Below are 17,186 nucleotides of genomic sequence, written 5' to 3'. Positions count from 1 at the left end.
AGCCAGCTGGGTGAGACTGCTTTCCTCTGGTTCAGTTCTTATGTGATAGTTTCCAGATTATCATTTTCAGTGCCTCTATACACCAGTTGTCTTGCTATTCGAGATTTATATGGTCATGGGTTTGGAAGGTGCAATCTCAGGAGGCTTGGTGAATTTTTGAGTGCACCTTGCAGATGGGCTGTACTACAGCCACAGAAATTTGATGATGGACGGAGTTTGCAGATGTTGTGGTAATCAAATTAGGACTGTTTTGTTCTGGAGCATAGGAATTAGGAGCAGGACTTAGTAATTCAGCCCTTCAAGCCTGCTCTGCCATTTACGATTATTGTACAAGATTAAAGCACATCGGATTGGGGGAAGTGTATTGAGATGGGTGGGAAACTGGTTCGCAGAGAGGTAATAAAGAGTAGGAATTAATGGGTCATTTTCAAATGGGCAGGCAGTAACTAGTGGGGTGCCACAGGGATCAGTGCTGGGACCCCAGCAATTCTCAATATATATTAATGATTTGGATGAGGGAACAAAATGTAACGTCGCCAAGTTTGCAGATGATATCAAGTTGGGTGGACAGGTGAACAATGATGAGGATGCAGAGATCCTTCAGTATGATCACAACAGGTTGGGTGAGTCAGCACATCAATGACAGATGCAGTATAATTTGGATAAATGTGAGGTTATTCACTTTGGAAGCAAAAACAAGAAGGCAGGTTGCTACCTGAAAGGCCGTAAATTGAGAAAGGGGAGTGTGCAATACGACCTGGGTGTCCTTGTGCACCAGTCAACGAAGGTAAGCACGCAGGTGCAGTAGGTGGTAAAGAAGGCAAATGGTATGTTGGCCTTCATTGCGAGAGGTTTTGAGTACAGGAGCAGGGATGTGGTGTTGCACTTGTACAGGGCCCTGGTAAGGCCACACCTAGAATATTGTGTGCAGTTTTGGTCTCCTTTTCTGAGGAAGGATGCTCTTGCTCTCAGGAGAGTGCAGCGAAGATTTACCAGGCTGATTCTGGGGAAGGCGGATCTGGTGTATGAGGATAGGTTGGCCAGGTTAGGATTGCTTTCGCGCAAGTTTGGTGGGGGGATGGGAGATCTCATGGAGACTTATAAAATACTAACAGGACCAGGCAGGATAGGTGCAGGGAGGATGTTCCTGATGGTGGGTGTGTCCAGAAACTGGGGCCACAGTCTGAGGATTCAGAGTAAACCATTTAGGATGGAGATGAGGAGACATTTCTTCACCCAGAGAGTGGTGAGCTTGTGGAATTCATTACCACACGAAGTAATTGATGCCAAAAGATTGAGCGTATTCAAGAGGTAGCTAGATATAGCAATTTAGGCGAATGGGATCCCAGGTTATGGGGAGAAAGCAGGATTAGGCTTTTGAGTTGGACGATCGGCTTGAAGGGCCAAAAGGCCTCCTCCTGCTCCTGGATTCTATGGTTCTTTGTTTTTATGTTATCATGATATTGGCTGAGCGTATCCTGATATCAACTCCTCTTTCCTGCCTGCTCACCTTAGCCCTTTAGCCCGCTTTTCATCAGAAACATATCTGTTTCTTTCTTGAACCTATTGATTGATTTTGCCTTCACCGCACTCCGGGACAGTGAGTTCCACAGATTCACAACCCTCTGAGAGAAGTAGTTTCTCCTCACCTTGGTGTTGAACCACTCTCCTCTCACTCTGTATCTATAACCTCTTGTTCGAGACTGACCTAAAAGGGGAAATGTCTGCTCAACATCCCCCTTTATCAATCCCCGTTAGCATATTATATACCTCAATCAGATCCCCCCCTCATTCTTCTGAACTCCAGCGAGTACAGACCCAGGCCATTCGACTACTCCTCGTACGACAGCCCTTTGATCCGGGTGAAACTCCTCTGAACTGCCTCCAGTGCCTCCACATCCTTCTTCAAATAAGGAGACTAAAACTGGACGCAATATTCCAGGTGTGGTCTCAACAATGTCTTATATAATTGTAACAACACTTCTTTACTTTATAATCCAGCCCTTTTGTAACAAATGCCACATTCCATTTGCTTTTCTTATTATATACTGCACCTGCATACCCACTTTCTATGATTCATACACAAAGACGCCCAGATCCCTCCACACTGACACATTTTGAATCTGCTTCGCATTTTAATAATAATTTGCCCTTTTGTTTCTCCGGTCAAAATGGACAATCCCACACTTTACACGTTAAAGCCCAGCTACTACTCATTCTCATAGATTATCAATATCGATCTGTAAACTCTTCATCTCTTCATTGTTGCCTTCTTTCCCACCAACTTTAGTATCACCCGTGAATTTTGCTTTGTAACACTGTGTCCCTGCTTGAAGATCTCCTATGAAGGCTGTAAAACGTCGAGGTCAGAGAACTGAACCCTTTGGCACCCCAGTAGTTATAGATCACTATCCAGAGAAGGACCCATTTATTCCAACCCTCTGGTTTTTGTTAGTCAGCTGATGCTCTATCAAGCCAATACTCTACTCCGCGTGCGCCCCCCCCCCCCCCCCCCACACACACAAACCCTGGGATCTCACCTTTGGACCTATCTTTTATATGGCACTTCGTAAAAAATGTCTTCTACAAGCCCGGGATGGTGTGAAGCTTCTTGAATGTTGTCGGAACTGCACTCATCCAGGCATTTGGGAGTATTCTATCATATTCCTGACTTGTAATTGGTGGTTAGGACTTGGGGAGTCAGGAAGTTAGCTACTGACTGCGATTTAAATCTATTATGAATACCAACAGGTTCAAAAAATCTATCAAACGTTTTCATGCCAAATGTGATAGAATCCAGTTTTAACTACAATGATATTTTTCATGGTTAACTCCAACATGAAGCTTTATCTTTAAATATTCCTGATTTGTATGCGTGTCCGATCTAATTAGTTATACTTATTTCTGGATCAAACCATAAGATGTAGTCACAATCACAGTCCATTTAGCCCATCAAGTCTGCACCGTCACTCATTGTGACGGTAGTTGGTCTGGTTCCTCAGTTCCACTTTTCTCCTTTTGCCTGATAGGATTGATTTGTTTACTGATTAAAAATATGACTATGTCAGCCGTGAATGTACTTACCAACCCGCCCTTTACAACTCTCTGTGGAACACTAGCTTCTGAGAGAATAAATTCCTCCTTGTCTCTGCCCTAACTGATTCTGCTCTCTGGCCCTAGCTTCTCCCACAAAGGGAAACAACATCTCCTCAAATACCTGCCAAGCCCCCTAAGAATCTTATATGTTTCAGTAAGGTCACTGTAATTCTTCTAAACTGTAATGAGTACAGGCCCGATCTACTTAACCTCACCTCACAAAACAATCTCACCATATCTAGGAACAACCAAGTGAAACCTTCTTGGGGCTATCTCCAATGCAGGTATATATTTCCCTGGGTAAGGGGATGTAAATGGTTCACTGTACTCCAGGTATGGTCTAACTCGTGCCTTGGATAATTTTAGCAAAACTTTTTCTACTTTTATGCTCCAATCACTTTGAAATAAAGGCCAATGTTCTACTTGCTTTCCTATTGCTTGCTGATCTTATATTGTAACTTATAGTGATTTATGCATGAGGACTCCCAGATCTAGTGTACTGTAGCTTTCTACAGTCTTTCCCAGTTTAAATAATCTGCAGCTCCTTTGTTCTTCCTGCCAACTTGCATGACCTCACGTTTATCCACATGATATTCCATGTGCCACATTTTTACCCACTCATTTATCCTGTCTGTATCCCGATGCACTTTTTGTGTCGTTCTCACCATTTGCCTTCTCACTTACTTTTGTGTCATTCTCAAACTTAGTGATGATAGTACATTCACTCTCCCCAATCATTAGTATATATTGTAAATAATTGTGGCTGCAGAACTGATCCCTGTGGTACTCTACTAATTACAGTTGGCTGTCCTGAAAATGCCCCTTCAATTTCTATTTGTTATCTAGTCCTCCACGATGACGAGCTCTCACCTTATTAAGTAGTTTAGCGTGTGGTCCGTTGTCAAATCCTTCTCAAAATCCAAATACATTGCATCCACTGTTGATCCTTTATCTATCCTGCTTGTTGCCTTCTCAAAGAATTCTAACACATTTTTCAGGTATGATTTCCCCTTCATGCAGGCCATATTTTGCATTTCCAAATGCTGTGCAATTGCAACCTGTATGATAGACAGTTACATTTTCCCAAGATACCTGGTGGTATTATCGCTGGATTGTTAATCCAGAGACTCAGCTAATGTTCTGGGGCCCTGCATTCAAATCCTGCCATGGCAGATGGAGGAATTTGAATTCGATAAAAATCTCAAGTTAAAATTGTAATGCCCACAATTCCATTGTCAAGTGTCAGAAAAATCTATTTGGGTCACTAATGTCCTTTAGAAAAGGAAACTGCCGCCCTTACCTGGTCTGGCCTACATGTGACTCCAGACCCCAGCAATGTTGTTGACTCTTAACTGCCCTCTGGGCATTTAGGGATGGGCAATAAATGCTGGCCTCATCCTGTAAATGAATAAAAAAGAAGTTAACTGGCCTATAGACCTTTGGCAATTTTCCAGAATCTAAGGATTAGATTGTTAAATCTAAAGATTACTGCCAATGTATCCATTATTTCATAGCTACTTCTTGTAATATTCTCAAATGCCTCCCATCAGGTCCAGAAGATCTATCGTTCTTTAGCCTCATTAGCTTCCAAAGTACATTTTCTCTAGTGACACTCCTCTCCCCTTGTTGCCCCTTGAATATTTAATATTTTTGGAATGCTGTTAGTGTCTTCTATTTACCTAACCTATATTTCTAACCAGATATTGTTAGAATATGCTGATCCTTGCACTGCACTGCCAACAAAAACAACTTTAATTAGCTAATAACGTGTACTGTACAGATAACAACAATGGCCCTTTTCTCCCAGGGAGTTTTATCTCAGCACATCTTGTGCAGCACAAGAATATCTATGTTGACCTCTTATTTGCAAGTGGTGATTATGGTAAGAAACAGAAATAGAAGTCCGTATCTGTTAACACAGTTAGTATTTCTTTCCATTTGTTTACAGCCCTGTTATTTATTTCACTGTCATTACAAAAGCAATACATTTAAAGTTTATGGTTGATGTTCAATAAAAATAAACAGGATGTGTCAATTATGCAAAGAAACCTTTTATGCAGGACATTGCTGCATTGCCTTCAAGTATCCACATTAGTACTTTCGATAGCACAGTTTGAAAGACTAGCATAAATGAGCAAACCCATGAAATCATGTGGAGTTTTACATTGGCTTTAGTACAAGAATAATAAATCTGTGATACTGGCAACTTAATTTGCCCTATAAGCTCATTTTCATGATTTCCTTAAGCATACCAATATTATAATTTTAGATAACTTGCAGTTGGAAAGATTTGAACTCAGGTAGAGGTCACTATTCCAACCTGTTCACTGCTGGCTGTGAAGAGCATTATGGTTCTCAGTTGCCTCACTGGTGAGAGCAAACAGATGGCATTAGACAAAGTAATGATGGGAAAGGGAGGAGAAACATGCCAAAAAATAATGCTGCAATTTTTCTCCATGCAGACTTCAGTTTGTTCTGTTTTTGACAGTGTGTTTCTTCTTCTTGATGGTATTTTAGCTGAAAACTGATCGAGCACAATTTAATCTTTATTGACATCCGAAATGTGTTTATAAAGATTCATTTCAGTTATTTTCAATGTAAATGTTCTCTTTTTGGACGTGTTTTTAAATTCTACCAGGAGCACCAAACAGGAAAGAACCATCATTGTGTTTAAAGTGTCACTGAAAGTAGCTGCAGTAAAATTTGTACTCCCGATTCTTCCTCTTGAAGGGATTTAAACTGTTTTAGTAAATATTCAATAATATGTTTATAGTATAAAAATATAAAATTAGTTCTAATTGGTTAACTTTATATAGATGGAAGGTAAGATTAGGATACAGTTACATAAGCATATTTTAATTTTGCTGCATTTTTTAGCATGTCAAAAAACCTACAATTTGGCATTTATTAAAAACACATTTATGGATGATTATGAGTTACCACCCCCTTTTGAGTGAGTCAGAGAATGATTACAGCACAGAAGGAAGGCATTCATTGCAGTACACACTGGTTCTTAGTATGATACTCTAAGAGAACCTGTATTTGAAGTATTTCCTGAACAGCTCTACCAAGGATTGGTGTAACCACTTGCCTGTGGTATTGATCTCAGTTTTGTTTTAATTAACCCGAAAAATATTTTGACAAAATTTCTCTCCGTTAAACTTGTCATGTCTGACAGTATCTCATGCCAGGGTTGAGCAACTGAAATCAGAAAGATCTGGTGGGCCTTGACGTGTCCCCCTTGTCGTGGGCCCTGCCTCTGGTAGTGGTTCCTTTCAAACTTCCAGGTATAATTCCGGTATGAAGAAGTTATTCTTGTCTGTTGGCAATATACTGAGCATTGACATTTTATTCAAACCATGTTATTCAAATGTGGGCATTGCAGTCGGGAAGGGGGAGCTTTTGAGCTCAAGCCTATCTATTTTCCAAATAGCCTCTGGAGTTTTCTGCATTGCAGAGAGGACATTTTCAGTCACACGCAATCAAGGAAATCTTTTGTTTATCTGCCTTAATGACTTGCCAGCAGCTGCAATGTTTAGCTTCTGTATAACTATCTGGATGCTGGTTTTACTTGTATTTGTTTTCTTCTTTCCGTGGCAGTTGTATCGGAAAACCATGCAGCAGATTACTCAGAATCTGATCCAGAAGCTTGCTACCCTTAACCAGTATGAAGAAGTCCTCTCAAAATTAAATGCAACTGTCACAGACCGGCTTACTGTGCTAAAGACCAAACCACAGTCCATTCAAAGAGATATAGTGACCATCTGCAGTGACCCGTATACTTTAGCTCAGCAGCTAACACATATAGAACTGGTTAGTGCCTCGTGCGTTATTGTTGTCACAACGATACTATCAGATTACATTTACAATGCATCATTGCTTTTCTGATTTGTTTATTTTTTAATTTGTTTATGGTGTTTCTGTCTTATTTTCTGGTACTTTTCCCTCTATTTTAGAGGATTATGTTCATTAAGGTTTTGTGGATCATGATAAGGGCCTGGATGTTATTGAATAACCCTGTTACAGTGTATGAGTGTTGGCTGTTACTATTGCCCACTGTGTTAATAATTCCCGAAATAGCAAACTCAAATGTTGCCATTTGTAGCTCAATACCTTCCTGTTTATTTTGCAACATCAAACATCATCACGGTCTGAATTAGTTCAGTAAAGATTCCGAAACAAAGCAGTAATTTAACACAAGGTTATTGATGTAAAGCAGGTAGATTAAGCAATTTTAGAAGGATTACATAAATACATGAGAAGTTACTTCAGTAAATTTGCAAAAAAGTGGAAAATTGGTTGGGTAGCTGTTCTGCTTACAACCCACCACCAACACTCTTCAATGTCAAATCCTCTCCGGCAGATAGCTATCCAGATAATGGAGGCAAAATTCCATCCAATGGAATTGGTTGTAGGATACAAAATAGAGTCAGGATTCTGTACAAACATGGCTGATTGTCTACCTCAGTGCCACATTCCTGTTCTCTCCCAAGACTACTTGATGCCTTTAGCATCTAGAAATTGTACTTCCTCCTAAATACATTCAGTAATCTATTTCTTAACTATATTCAGTAACATGGCCTGTACAACTTTCTGTGGTCTAAAGTTTCACCGCCCTCTGAGTGAAGATAGTTCTCCTCATCTCACTCCTATTATGTGATCTACCTTGTATCCTGAGACTGTGACTCATTGTTCTAGACACCACCAGCACCACCTGACCAGGGGAAACATCATCCCTGCATCCAATCTGTCCAGACTGGTCAAAGTTTTATATGTTTCAAAAATATCCCTTGTCATCCTTCTCAACATCTGTGAATACAGGTCCCGTTGATCTTATCTCTCCTCATACAAAAAGCTAGCCATCCCATTAATCAGTTTGGCAAACTTTTGCTACACTTCTTCAATGGTAAATATATGCTTTGTTAGGAAAGGAGACTAAAACTGTATGCAAGACGCTGGGCATGTTCTCACCAAGATCTGACTTGATCACCAGCGTACTTGCTTCTGTACTCAAATCCTCTTGTAATAAAGGCCAGCACATTCTTTATCTTCCTCAGTGCTGGCTGCACCTGCCAGCCTGCTTTTTGTGAGTGGTGTTCGAGGACACCCAGGTTCTTGTATACACCAAAGCTACTCAATCTGCCAGAATTTTAGTAATACTCTCTCATTCTGTCTTGTACACCAAATTGGTTAAGTTCACACTCATCCATATTATATTGCATCTGCAATGTATTTGGCCACTCCGTTAACTTTTCCAAAAGGACTGTTTTAGAATCAAACAGACAATTATTGGGGAAGCAATGGCCTAGCGGTATTATCACTGGACTGTTAATCCAGTGACCCAGGTAATGCTCTGGGGACCTGGGTTAGAATCTTGTCATGGTGGATGCTGAGATTTTAATTCAATAAATATTCAAAATTAAGAGCCCAATGATGACCATTAATCCATTGCCAATTGTCAGAAAAACTCATCTGGTTCACCAATGTCCTTTAAGGAAGGAAACTGCCATCCTTACCTGGTCTGACCTACATGTGACTCCAGACCCACAGCAATGTGGTTGACTCAAAACTGCCCTCTGGGAAATTAGGGCAATAAATGCTGGCTTGGCCAGTGACACCATCATCCCATGAATGAATAAAGAAGAAAAAAGTCAACCTGTCCACTTTTTACATGGTCACCTCCTTAAAACCTTGGAATATAGATTATCAGGCACTAACGATCTTTCAATTTTCAGTCTCATTGGCTTTTCCTTTTTTTTGAACTAACCCTAATTCCCTCAGTACGTTTTTCTCATTAAAATCTTGCTTCCCTGGCATTTCTGAAAGGTTATTTGTGTCTTCTTCAATGAAAACAGAATTAAAGTAGTTGTTTAATTGTTTGTCATTTCCTTGCATTCTATTATCAGTTCTCCCAATTCAGACCTTGAGGAACCTGCACTTGAGTTCCATAATCTTTTCCTTTTTGCATTTGTTCAGGTTTTACTGTCCATTTTTATACTGGCTTCCATATTCTATTTTTTTCCTCTTAATCAATCTCTTGGCCCTCTTTTGCTGAATTCTAAACTGCTTCCATTCCTCAGGCTTGCTATGTTTCCTAGCAACTTTATGTGACTCCACTTGTATCTGTTACTATTCTTAATTTCTTTTATTAGTCATGGTAGAGATATACTTCCTATTGTGTTCCAGAAAGGAATATTAAAAGTTGCAATGCCTTAATATTCGCTGTTGCCTATACATTCAGAGATTAATTTATTTAGATTCGAGACTCTAGTTTCAGATTAGACTACTTCTCTTTCCATCCCAGTGAACAATTCTATCACGTTATGGTCAATCTTCCCTAAAGCACAACATAGTTATTAATTAACCCCTTATAACAATCCAAATCCAGGATTACCTCTTCCCGAGTTGGCACCTCAATGTACTGGTCTAAAGAAAAACATATTGACCACAGTCCCAGAATTTATCCAGCATATGACTATTAGTGGTTTTCCCAGTGTAGGTTAATATGAGTGATAGGTTGGCTACCATGGATCAAGTAACTTCATTCGATGGCATGATGATGAATAGGCAACAGCGAATATTAAGGCATTGCAACATTTGATATTCCTTTCTGGAACACAATAGGAAATGTATCTCTACCATAATTACCATAGCATTTGTTTCATTTTTCTCCAATTTCCAATTTAATGCCATCCCCCACTATAGTTTGGACATCTATAGACATCTTCCACTAACATTTTCAGCCCTTGTTGCTTCTTAACTTCACCCAGACTGATTCCACATTTCAAGTTTCTTAGCTAATATCCATTGTCAATAAAACAAGCATAAACAACTGTGGATAATGGAAATCGTAATGAAAAGAACAGAGTACTTGAGAAACACAATGGATCTGACAGCAGCTAATGAGACAAAAACAGAATTCATATTTCAAGTCCAGTGACCTCTTCTCAGAACTGTTCTGCATGTGTCCTGTACACTCTCTTGACTACCCTATTAACCTGCCTTCCTACCTCTGTTCGTCTGAGCTTCCTAGTGTCCCAATTTTCATTGAATATTGTCTTGGTCTCACTTGGCCTCTGTCTTGGTATCACTTCTAAAGTGCATGTTTACACATCATTTTTGTACTGAAGAAGGGTCTGGCCCGAAACGTCAGCTTTCCTGCTTCTCTGATGCTGCTTGGCCTGCTGTGTTCATCCAGCTCTACACCTTGTTATCTTATTTTTGTACTGTGGCCTTGTTTTCTTCTTGTTCTTGCTTTCTGTGCCCTCCATTTTCACTTTCGATTTTTCAATCTTTCATTTCTATCTTTACCTCACTCTCTTATGTATCCCTGCTCAGGGCCCCAACCAAAGATTGGGGGATAAATGTTGTCAGGAGATTAGGAGAATTGCCCTGTTTGATTTTGAATGCTGCCAGGTGACGTTTTTTGACTAAAAACCAGAAAAAAGTGTGAATGCCATAAATCAGAAACAAAAACAGAAGTTGCCAGAAAAGCTCAGCAGGTCTGGCAGCATCTGTGAAGAAAAATGAGAGTTAATGTTTTGAGTCCTGTGACCCTTCCTCGGTATCTGTGTGTCATTCTTCAGTGATATTAATGAAGAGGGTCACACAACTACTGTAGCAGTTGGGGAATTGATGTAACTCTACGCACACAAACAACTTTCTCCCTTGTGTACTTACTCACAGAAGATGATATTTTCTCGAGCATAAATGAGAAATTATGCAGAGAGCTCAAATTGTAGATTGGCCAGCACTATGTTTTCACTCCAGGCAAAATTGCTACCAGCTGCTCCATCATGCTGAAAGTGGTGTTGAGTTCAATACCTACAGTGTTTGTCCCACAAATGAACTTGAATTTATTCTCAACAAGCTCACTAAAGATTTTTGCTGGATATTGTTGAGCTGAAGTGTTTTATTTATTCACATCTGTGTATGCTTTGACAGTCTGGGTGTATTCTTTGGATTGGAGATATCATTGGGGCTGACAACTTTTACAAAGTTTATTTTTGAGCATCTATTGGTTGGGAAATAACATTGGAAATAGCATATACGATGGTGACTGGATTGACTCCAAAACTTGCCCTTATCTAGAACTGGACTCATTGCTGCGTATGAATTAAAAATTAGCTACTAATTTTGAAATTTAATAATCAGCTTATGTATGTAATTATTAATGAAGAGAAGGTTACTGTTCATGTTCTTCTGCACATGTTTAGGCATACCAATCTGTTGAGAGAGTCTAGCCAATATTGCTCCTTTTATATGGAAGTCTGAATAAATCCATTTAAACCTCATTCAGATGTTCTACGTGGAGCAAAGATAAAGCAAGATTATTATAAAGCAAGATTTTTTTTCCCTAGGTGGGGTAGTTCAAAACTAGGGGGCATTTTTTGAGGTGAGAAATTAGATTTAAAAGGGATCTGAGGGCCAACTATCTTACGCACAAGTGGCTCATTTGGGGTGGTACACTGGTTAGCACTGCTGCCTCATAGTGCCAAGGACCTGGGTTCAATTCCACCCTTGGGTGACAGTCTGTCTGTCTTCGTGGTGTTTGCACGTTTTCCCTGTGTCTATATGGGATTCCTCCCACAGTCCAAAGATGTGTAGTCTAGGTGGGTTGTCCATGCTAGATTGCCCATAGTGTTCAGGGATGTGTAGATTAGGTGGGTTATAGGGGGATGGATCTGGGTGGGGTGATCTGAGAGCCTGTGTGGACTTGTTGGGCCCAAATGAAATGTATGTGGAAGGAAGTGGTGGATGCAGGCACATTTACAACATTTAAAAGACATGATTAGGAAAGGTTTAGAGGGATGCAGGCAAGTTGGAGTAGCTTAGTTAGATCATAATCAGGTTTTTCTTGTAGAAAGCAACATGTTGAAATTGTCACAGCAGTTGAATTCTTAACACTTTCTTGGGCTGTTGTAATGCAGTGATAGTGTGCCTGCCTCTGGGCCAGTAGGTTGATTAATATCCAGGAGACCCAGATTCATGACCCGTCTGCTCCAACATATGTCAAAATATGTCTGAAGAGGGTGATTAAAAATATCTGTAGTAACTCACATGTAATTTTGCACAACACTTTGACCCAAGTTATAGAAAAAAATAAAAAATAGGAATTTTTTTCTGCATGGCACATAAATATGATCATGTGAATAAATTATGTTTGGCTTTCCATTGACTTTAATTTATTTCTGTAGGAACGACTCAGTCATATTGGACCCGAGGAATTTGTTCAAGCCTTTGCACACAAAGACACTTTAGACAACAATAAGGTACAGTTCTCTCCACTGTTACAAATTAACACTGTCCTCAGTGTTCTTCAGCTGAAGTGCTTGCTCTGCAGTTGTACTGAACAGTCTGTTTTTATTGTTCTTTCTCATCTCAACATTTTTGCAACTTCTGATCTTTCTTAAATTAACATTTCAAACAGTAAGCTCTAGTCAAACAACTTATCATTTCTGTTAATGTCCAAAAGAGGGGTTGACAGAAGAAAGTTCTCCCAGGACAGAGTACAGAGAACCACTATTTTGTCACAATGCCATAAGAAAGAAACTTTTAGTATATCCTAAGTTTTTTTCTCTCCCTTATTTTAAACAAGAAATGATAACAAAGAGGATACAAGCATTTAGATACATTGTAGAGCTGGAGAAATTCAGCAGGTCAGGCAGCATCAGAGGAACAGAGGAGTCAACCTTTCAGGCTTAGACCATTCATCAGGATCAAAAATAAGCATTTGGTGTTTTTTCTGAATAATTAGAGGCAGAGAGATTCTAACCACATTTAAAAGGAAATTGAATAAATATTTGACAAAAAAAGGAATAAATATTAAGGATGGAGCAGAGAAATAAGAATTGGAACAATAGCCCTTGACACAAACACAGTGGGGTGAATTAAATTTTCCATGTTGCTATTAAGGACCTAATATCAACCCAGATCCAGCATGGAAAATGATCTTTTTTTTGACGCCTATCAATCATTCTGACAGATCATAACTTCATACATGAAAGAAACACCCACAAGGATTTTGGCAAATGCTAAGCTAAATGTGACATTTATCCAAAAAGGCTTACTCACTACTGTTACTCAATCTCACTCAGGATAACATTAATAAGGTTCACAATTTGCCTCTCACAGCACCTCATTTTATTCACAGGATGTGAGAAGCTTTGAGATGTGCTAATATATAAATGTAAACTGTTCAGTATTAAATTATCCAAATTACACGTTTCATTACAGTAGCAACCACTGTATTTTTCCCTCTATAATAACACCTGAACTTCTGCAACCCTAGAAAATGGGGCTGATTTTAAACTTGTATAAAACATGTTACCATCCCCACACACACAACCACTCCCGAGAAAGTCTCCACACCACCGGTCCCAGCTCCAGCGCTACACCCAGCCCCAGCTCTATGACCTGCTGGATGTTCACTATCCCCCCAGACCTCCCTCTCACTGAGGACAAACGGTCAGTTTTCAATAAAGGTCTCACCTTCATTCCCGTCCACCCGAACACTAATGAATTCTGTTCATGTATGGATTTTGAACTCTTTTTCTGTCGCCCCCGCACCTATTTCTACCAGGTGTTTAACCCACCCTTTGTAGCCCCCTTCTCCCACCTCTAACATACCCATCCTCCTGGACACCACCTCATGGCCTCCTACCCTCCCTCAATCTCTTCATCTCTGACTCCCGTTGCGACATCGATTGCCTCAATCTCTCCACCCCCTCACTCACTCCAACTTCTCTTCTACAGAATGTGCAGCCCTCTGCTCCCTCCGCTCCAACCCTAACCTCACCATCAAACCCATAGATAAGGCAGGTGCAATAGTACAATGGCACACTGACCATTACATCGCTGAAGCCAACTCTCTGACACCTCCTCCAACTGTCCCCTCGATTATGAACCCACCCCGATTGCCAAACCATATCTCTCAGACCATCCATAAACTTATCAACCCAAGAGACCTCCCAGCCACAGCCTCTAACCTCATCATTCCCAACCCCACACTGCCCGTTTCTATCTCCTTCCCAAAACCCACAAAGTCCTGACTGCTCCAGTCGACCCATTGTCTCTACCTTCTCGTGCCCCACTAAACTCATCTCCGCTTAGCTTGACGCTATCCTTTCCCACCTGGTTCGGGAACTCTGCTGGCCCCCAAAACCTCATCTTCACCATGGACATCCAGCCCCTGTACACTTGTATTCCTTTCACAGATGGCCTAAAGTCCTCCATTTCGTCCTCTCCCGCAAACCCAATCAGTCACCCTCCACGGACACCCTCATCTGCCTAACAGAACATGTCCTTATCTCTAACAACATCTCCTTTAACTCCTCCCACTTAGGACAAACTAAAGGGGTGGCTCTGTGCAAGTGTATGGGGCTGGGTTATATCTGCGTCTTCATAGGATACATGGAACAGTTCTTCCGCTGCTATACTGGCATCATCCTCTACTACATTGATGTCTGTATCAGCGCTGCCTCGTGCTCCCATGAGGAGCTTAAACAGTTCATCAACTTTAGCAACATGTTTCCCCCAACCTCAAATCACCTGGACCATCTCTGATACCTCCCTCTCCTTTCTGGACCTACCTGCCTCCATATCCAATAACCATCTCTGCACCGACATCTATTTCAAATCCACCAACTCCTATAGCTACATGGACCATACTTCCTCTCACCCACCATCCTGCAAGAATACGATCCCTTTCTCCCAACTCCTCCGCCGTCTCTGCATCTGCTCCCAAGGCGGAGTGTTCCAATCCTGTACATCCCAGATGCCCTCCTACTTTAAGGACTGCAGCTTACCCGCTATGTTGATCAAAAATGCCCTCAACTGCATCTCTTGTATTTTCTGGACTTCTGCCCTCAAACCCCCTCCTCCCCCCGCAAGAAGAGTAAAGACAGAGCCCCTCTGGTCCTCTCGTACTACCCCACTGACCTCCACATCCAGCACATCATCCCCTCCCACTTCCACCACCTACAATCTGACCCCACCACCAAAGATATATTTTCCTCCCCACCTCTATCTGCCTTTTGTCAGGACTGCTCAGTCCGAGACTGCCTCTTCCGCTCCACACTCCCCACTAGCCCCAACACCCCGGCACCTTTCCCTTTAACCACAGGAAGTGGTACACCTGCCCCTACACCTCCCCTCCCACCTCCAGCCGAAGCCCAAGACAAACTTACCACATCCAACATGGATTCACCCGAGTTTCCTCCAACCTGGTCTGTTGTATCTGCTGCTCCCGATGTGGCCTCCTCTACGTCGGTGCGACCAAACCTAGACTCGGTGACAGATTTGTGGAGCACCTGTATGCTTATAATCAACAACACCTTCCAGTCATGAACCATTTTAACTCCCCCCCACTCCCTTGGTGACATGTCCATCCTGGACTTCCTCCAGTGCCACAATGACACCACCCAAAAACTGGAGGAACAACACCTCATATTCCACGCAAGAGCCTGCAGCCCAATGGCCTAAACATAGAAATCACCAGTTTTAAAATCTCCCCACTCTGGCCTCATCCCACATCCAATCCTCCTTCTCGTTCTCACCTTGACGTAATGCTATCTGTCCATCTCCATCCCGAACTATCTGCACCACCCTTCCCACTGACCAATCCCCGCTGCTCGTACCTGCATCCACCTATTGCCATCCCACCTACCTTCCCCAGCCTCAGCTCCATTCCCCCTCCCCCGTCCTGACGAAGGTCCAAGCCTGAAACAGCAACTCTCCTGCCCCTCTCATGCTGCTTGACTATTGTGTTCCTCCAGCTCCACACTGTATTGTATGAGACATTTGTTAGACCTCAGCTGGAGTACTGTGTACAATTGCGGGAACCATGTTATGAGAAGAATGTGAAGGCATTGGAGAGGGTTCGGAGAGTTTTACAAATATGGTTCTACAAATGAGAAACTTCAGCTATGAGGTCAGATTGAAGAGTTGGGACTGTTCTCATTGGAGAGAAGAAGGCAAAGAGGAGATGTGAAAGCAGTTTTCAAAATCTTCTGAAGAAGACCATTTTGAAAAAGAGTCACCAGACGCAAACATTAACTCTGATTTATCTCCAGAGATGCTGCTGCCAGACCTGCTGAGCTTTTCGAGCAATTTCTGTGTGTTTTTGCAGGTGGAGGGAAACTGTTCCTGCTTGTAAAAGGAACAAGCACAGATTTAAATTGATCTGTAAAATAAGAAGGGTGACATGACAAAAACATTTTCTCTGTGAGTACTTAGGGTGTGAAAGCACCGCCAGTAGATGTGCTGAGGCAGTTTTGATTGAGGCATTCTAGAGGGCATTGGACATGATGCCACGAGACTTCATGGGGTCAGGAGTTGATGTTGAGAACTCCCAGATTAACTCTCTCATAACTGTATACCTCATTGCTTCCACCATCTCAAATAGCATAACATTTGACCTGATAAAGCAGTCATCTTGGACAAGTCAACAGTTAGCGAGAGGATAATGGTGATCAGGTCCTCAAACAGCAATTCAGCAAAATGTTAGAATGTGTGAGGGAGGGTGCTGGAGAAGGTGTCAGGCTTTGACCTATTGTGTGGCATTGGTCATTGCAACAGTCTGGTTCTGTGTGTCTGAGAGAGGCAGCTTTCCCCACACAGCGGGTCCATAAGCAGAGCAGAGCTATCTACACTGAAGCAAAATACAGGTCCATCTGGAGGGAGGACAGGTCTCTGAGGGAGGGTTGATTGACATCAAGATCAATTCAAGTATTGTGGAACGAAATTCCAGAATGATGGCAAGAAATTCGAGGGTGAGCAAGGTAGGATTGAGTGTGAGAGTTGGAACCTCTGTAGTGACACCGGGAGCAGAGATGCGAAAGGGTGATTGAGGCTACAGGATGAGTTTGTATCCAACGATATGGTTGTTAAGAATGTTTGAGCTGACAGGAGATCAGGTTACCAGGAGAGAGTTCTAGGTATGGTCTACATGAGGGTCATACATTCTATTGGTCAGGTACAACTGCTGTTGGAATGAAGGCTTTATAAACACTGTTGCCCTGCCTTTTCCACACAGTTCACTTTGTGGGTTCACAATGAATCTCATTAATCCAATCCCAAACAGCAGTGGA

At 41.6% G+C, this 17,186-nt stretch overlaps 1 protein-coding gene across 3 annotated transcripts in view; it reads left to right on the top strand.

Annotated features, from left to right (window-relative positions):
* Positions 1-17,186, top strand: part of rasgef1ba (RasGEF domain family, member 1Ba) — an 82,727-nt gene that overhangs the window by 20,275 nt on the left and 45,266 nt on the right. For all 3 annotated transcript variants that reach the window (XM_059646253.1, XM_059646255.1, XM_059646250.1), the window contains 2 exons: positions 6,697-6,909; positions 12,294-12,368. In XM_059646253.1, the coding sequence (XP_059502236.1) occupies positions 6,697-6,909; positions 12,294-12,368 (288 nt within the window). The remainder of the gene's footprint in view (positions 1-6,696; positions 6,910-12,293; positions 12,369-17,186) is intronic.

The sequence above is a fragment of the Stegostoma tigrinum genome, chromosome 1 (assembly GCF_030684315.1).
Source record: "Stegostoma tigrinum isolate sSteTig4 chromosome 1, sSteTig4.hap1, whole genome shotgun sequence".
NCBI classification, from domain to species: domain Eukaryota; kingdom Metazoa; phylum Chordata; class Chondrichthyes; order Orectolobiformes; family Stegostomatidae; genus Stegostoma; species Stegostoma tigrinum.
Note: the sequence above shows the minus strand (reverse complement) of the source record. Positions and strands in the feature narration are given on the sequence as shown.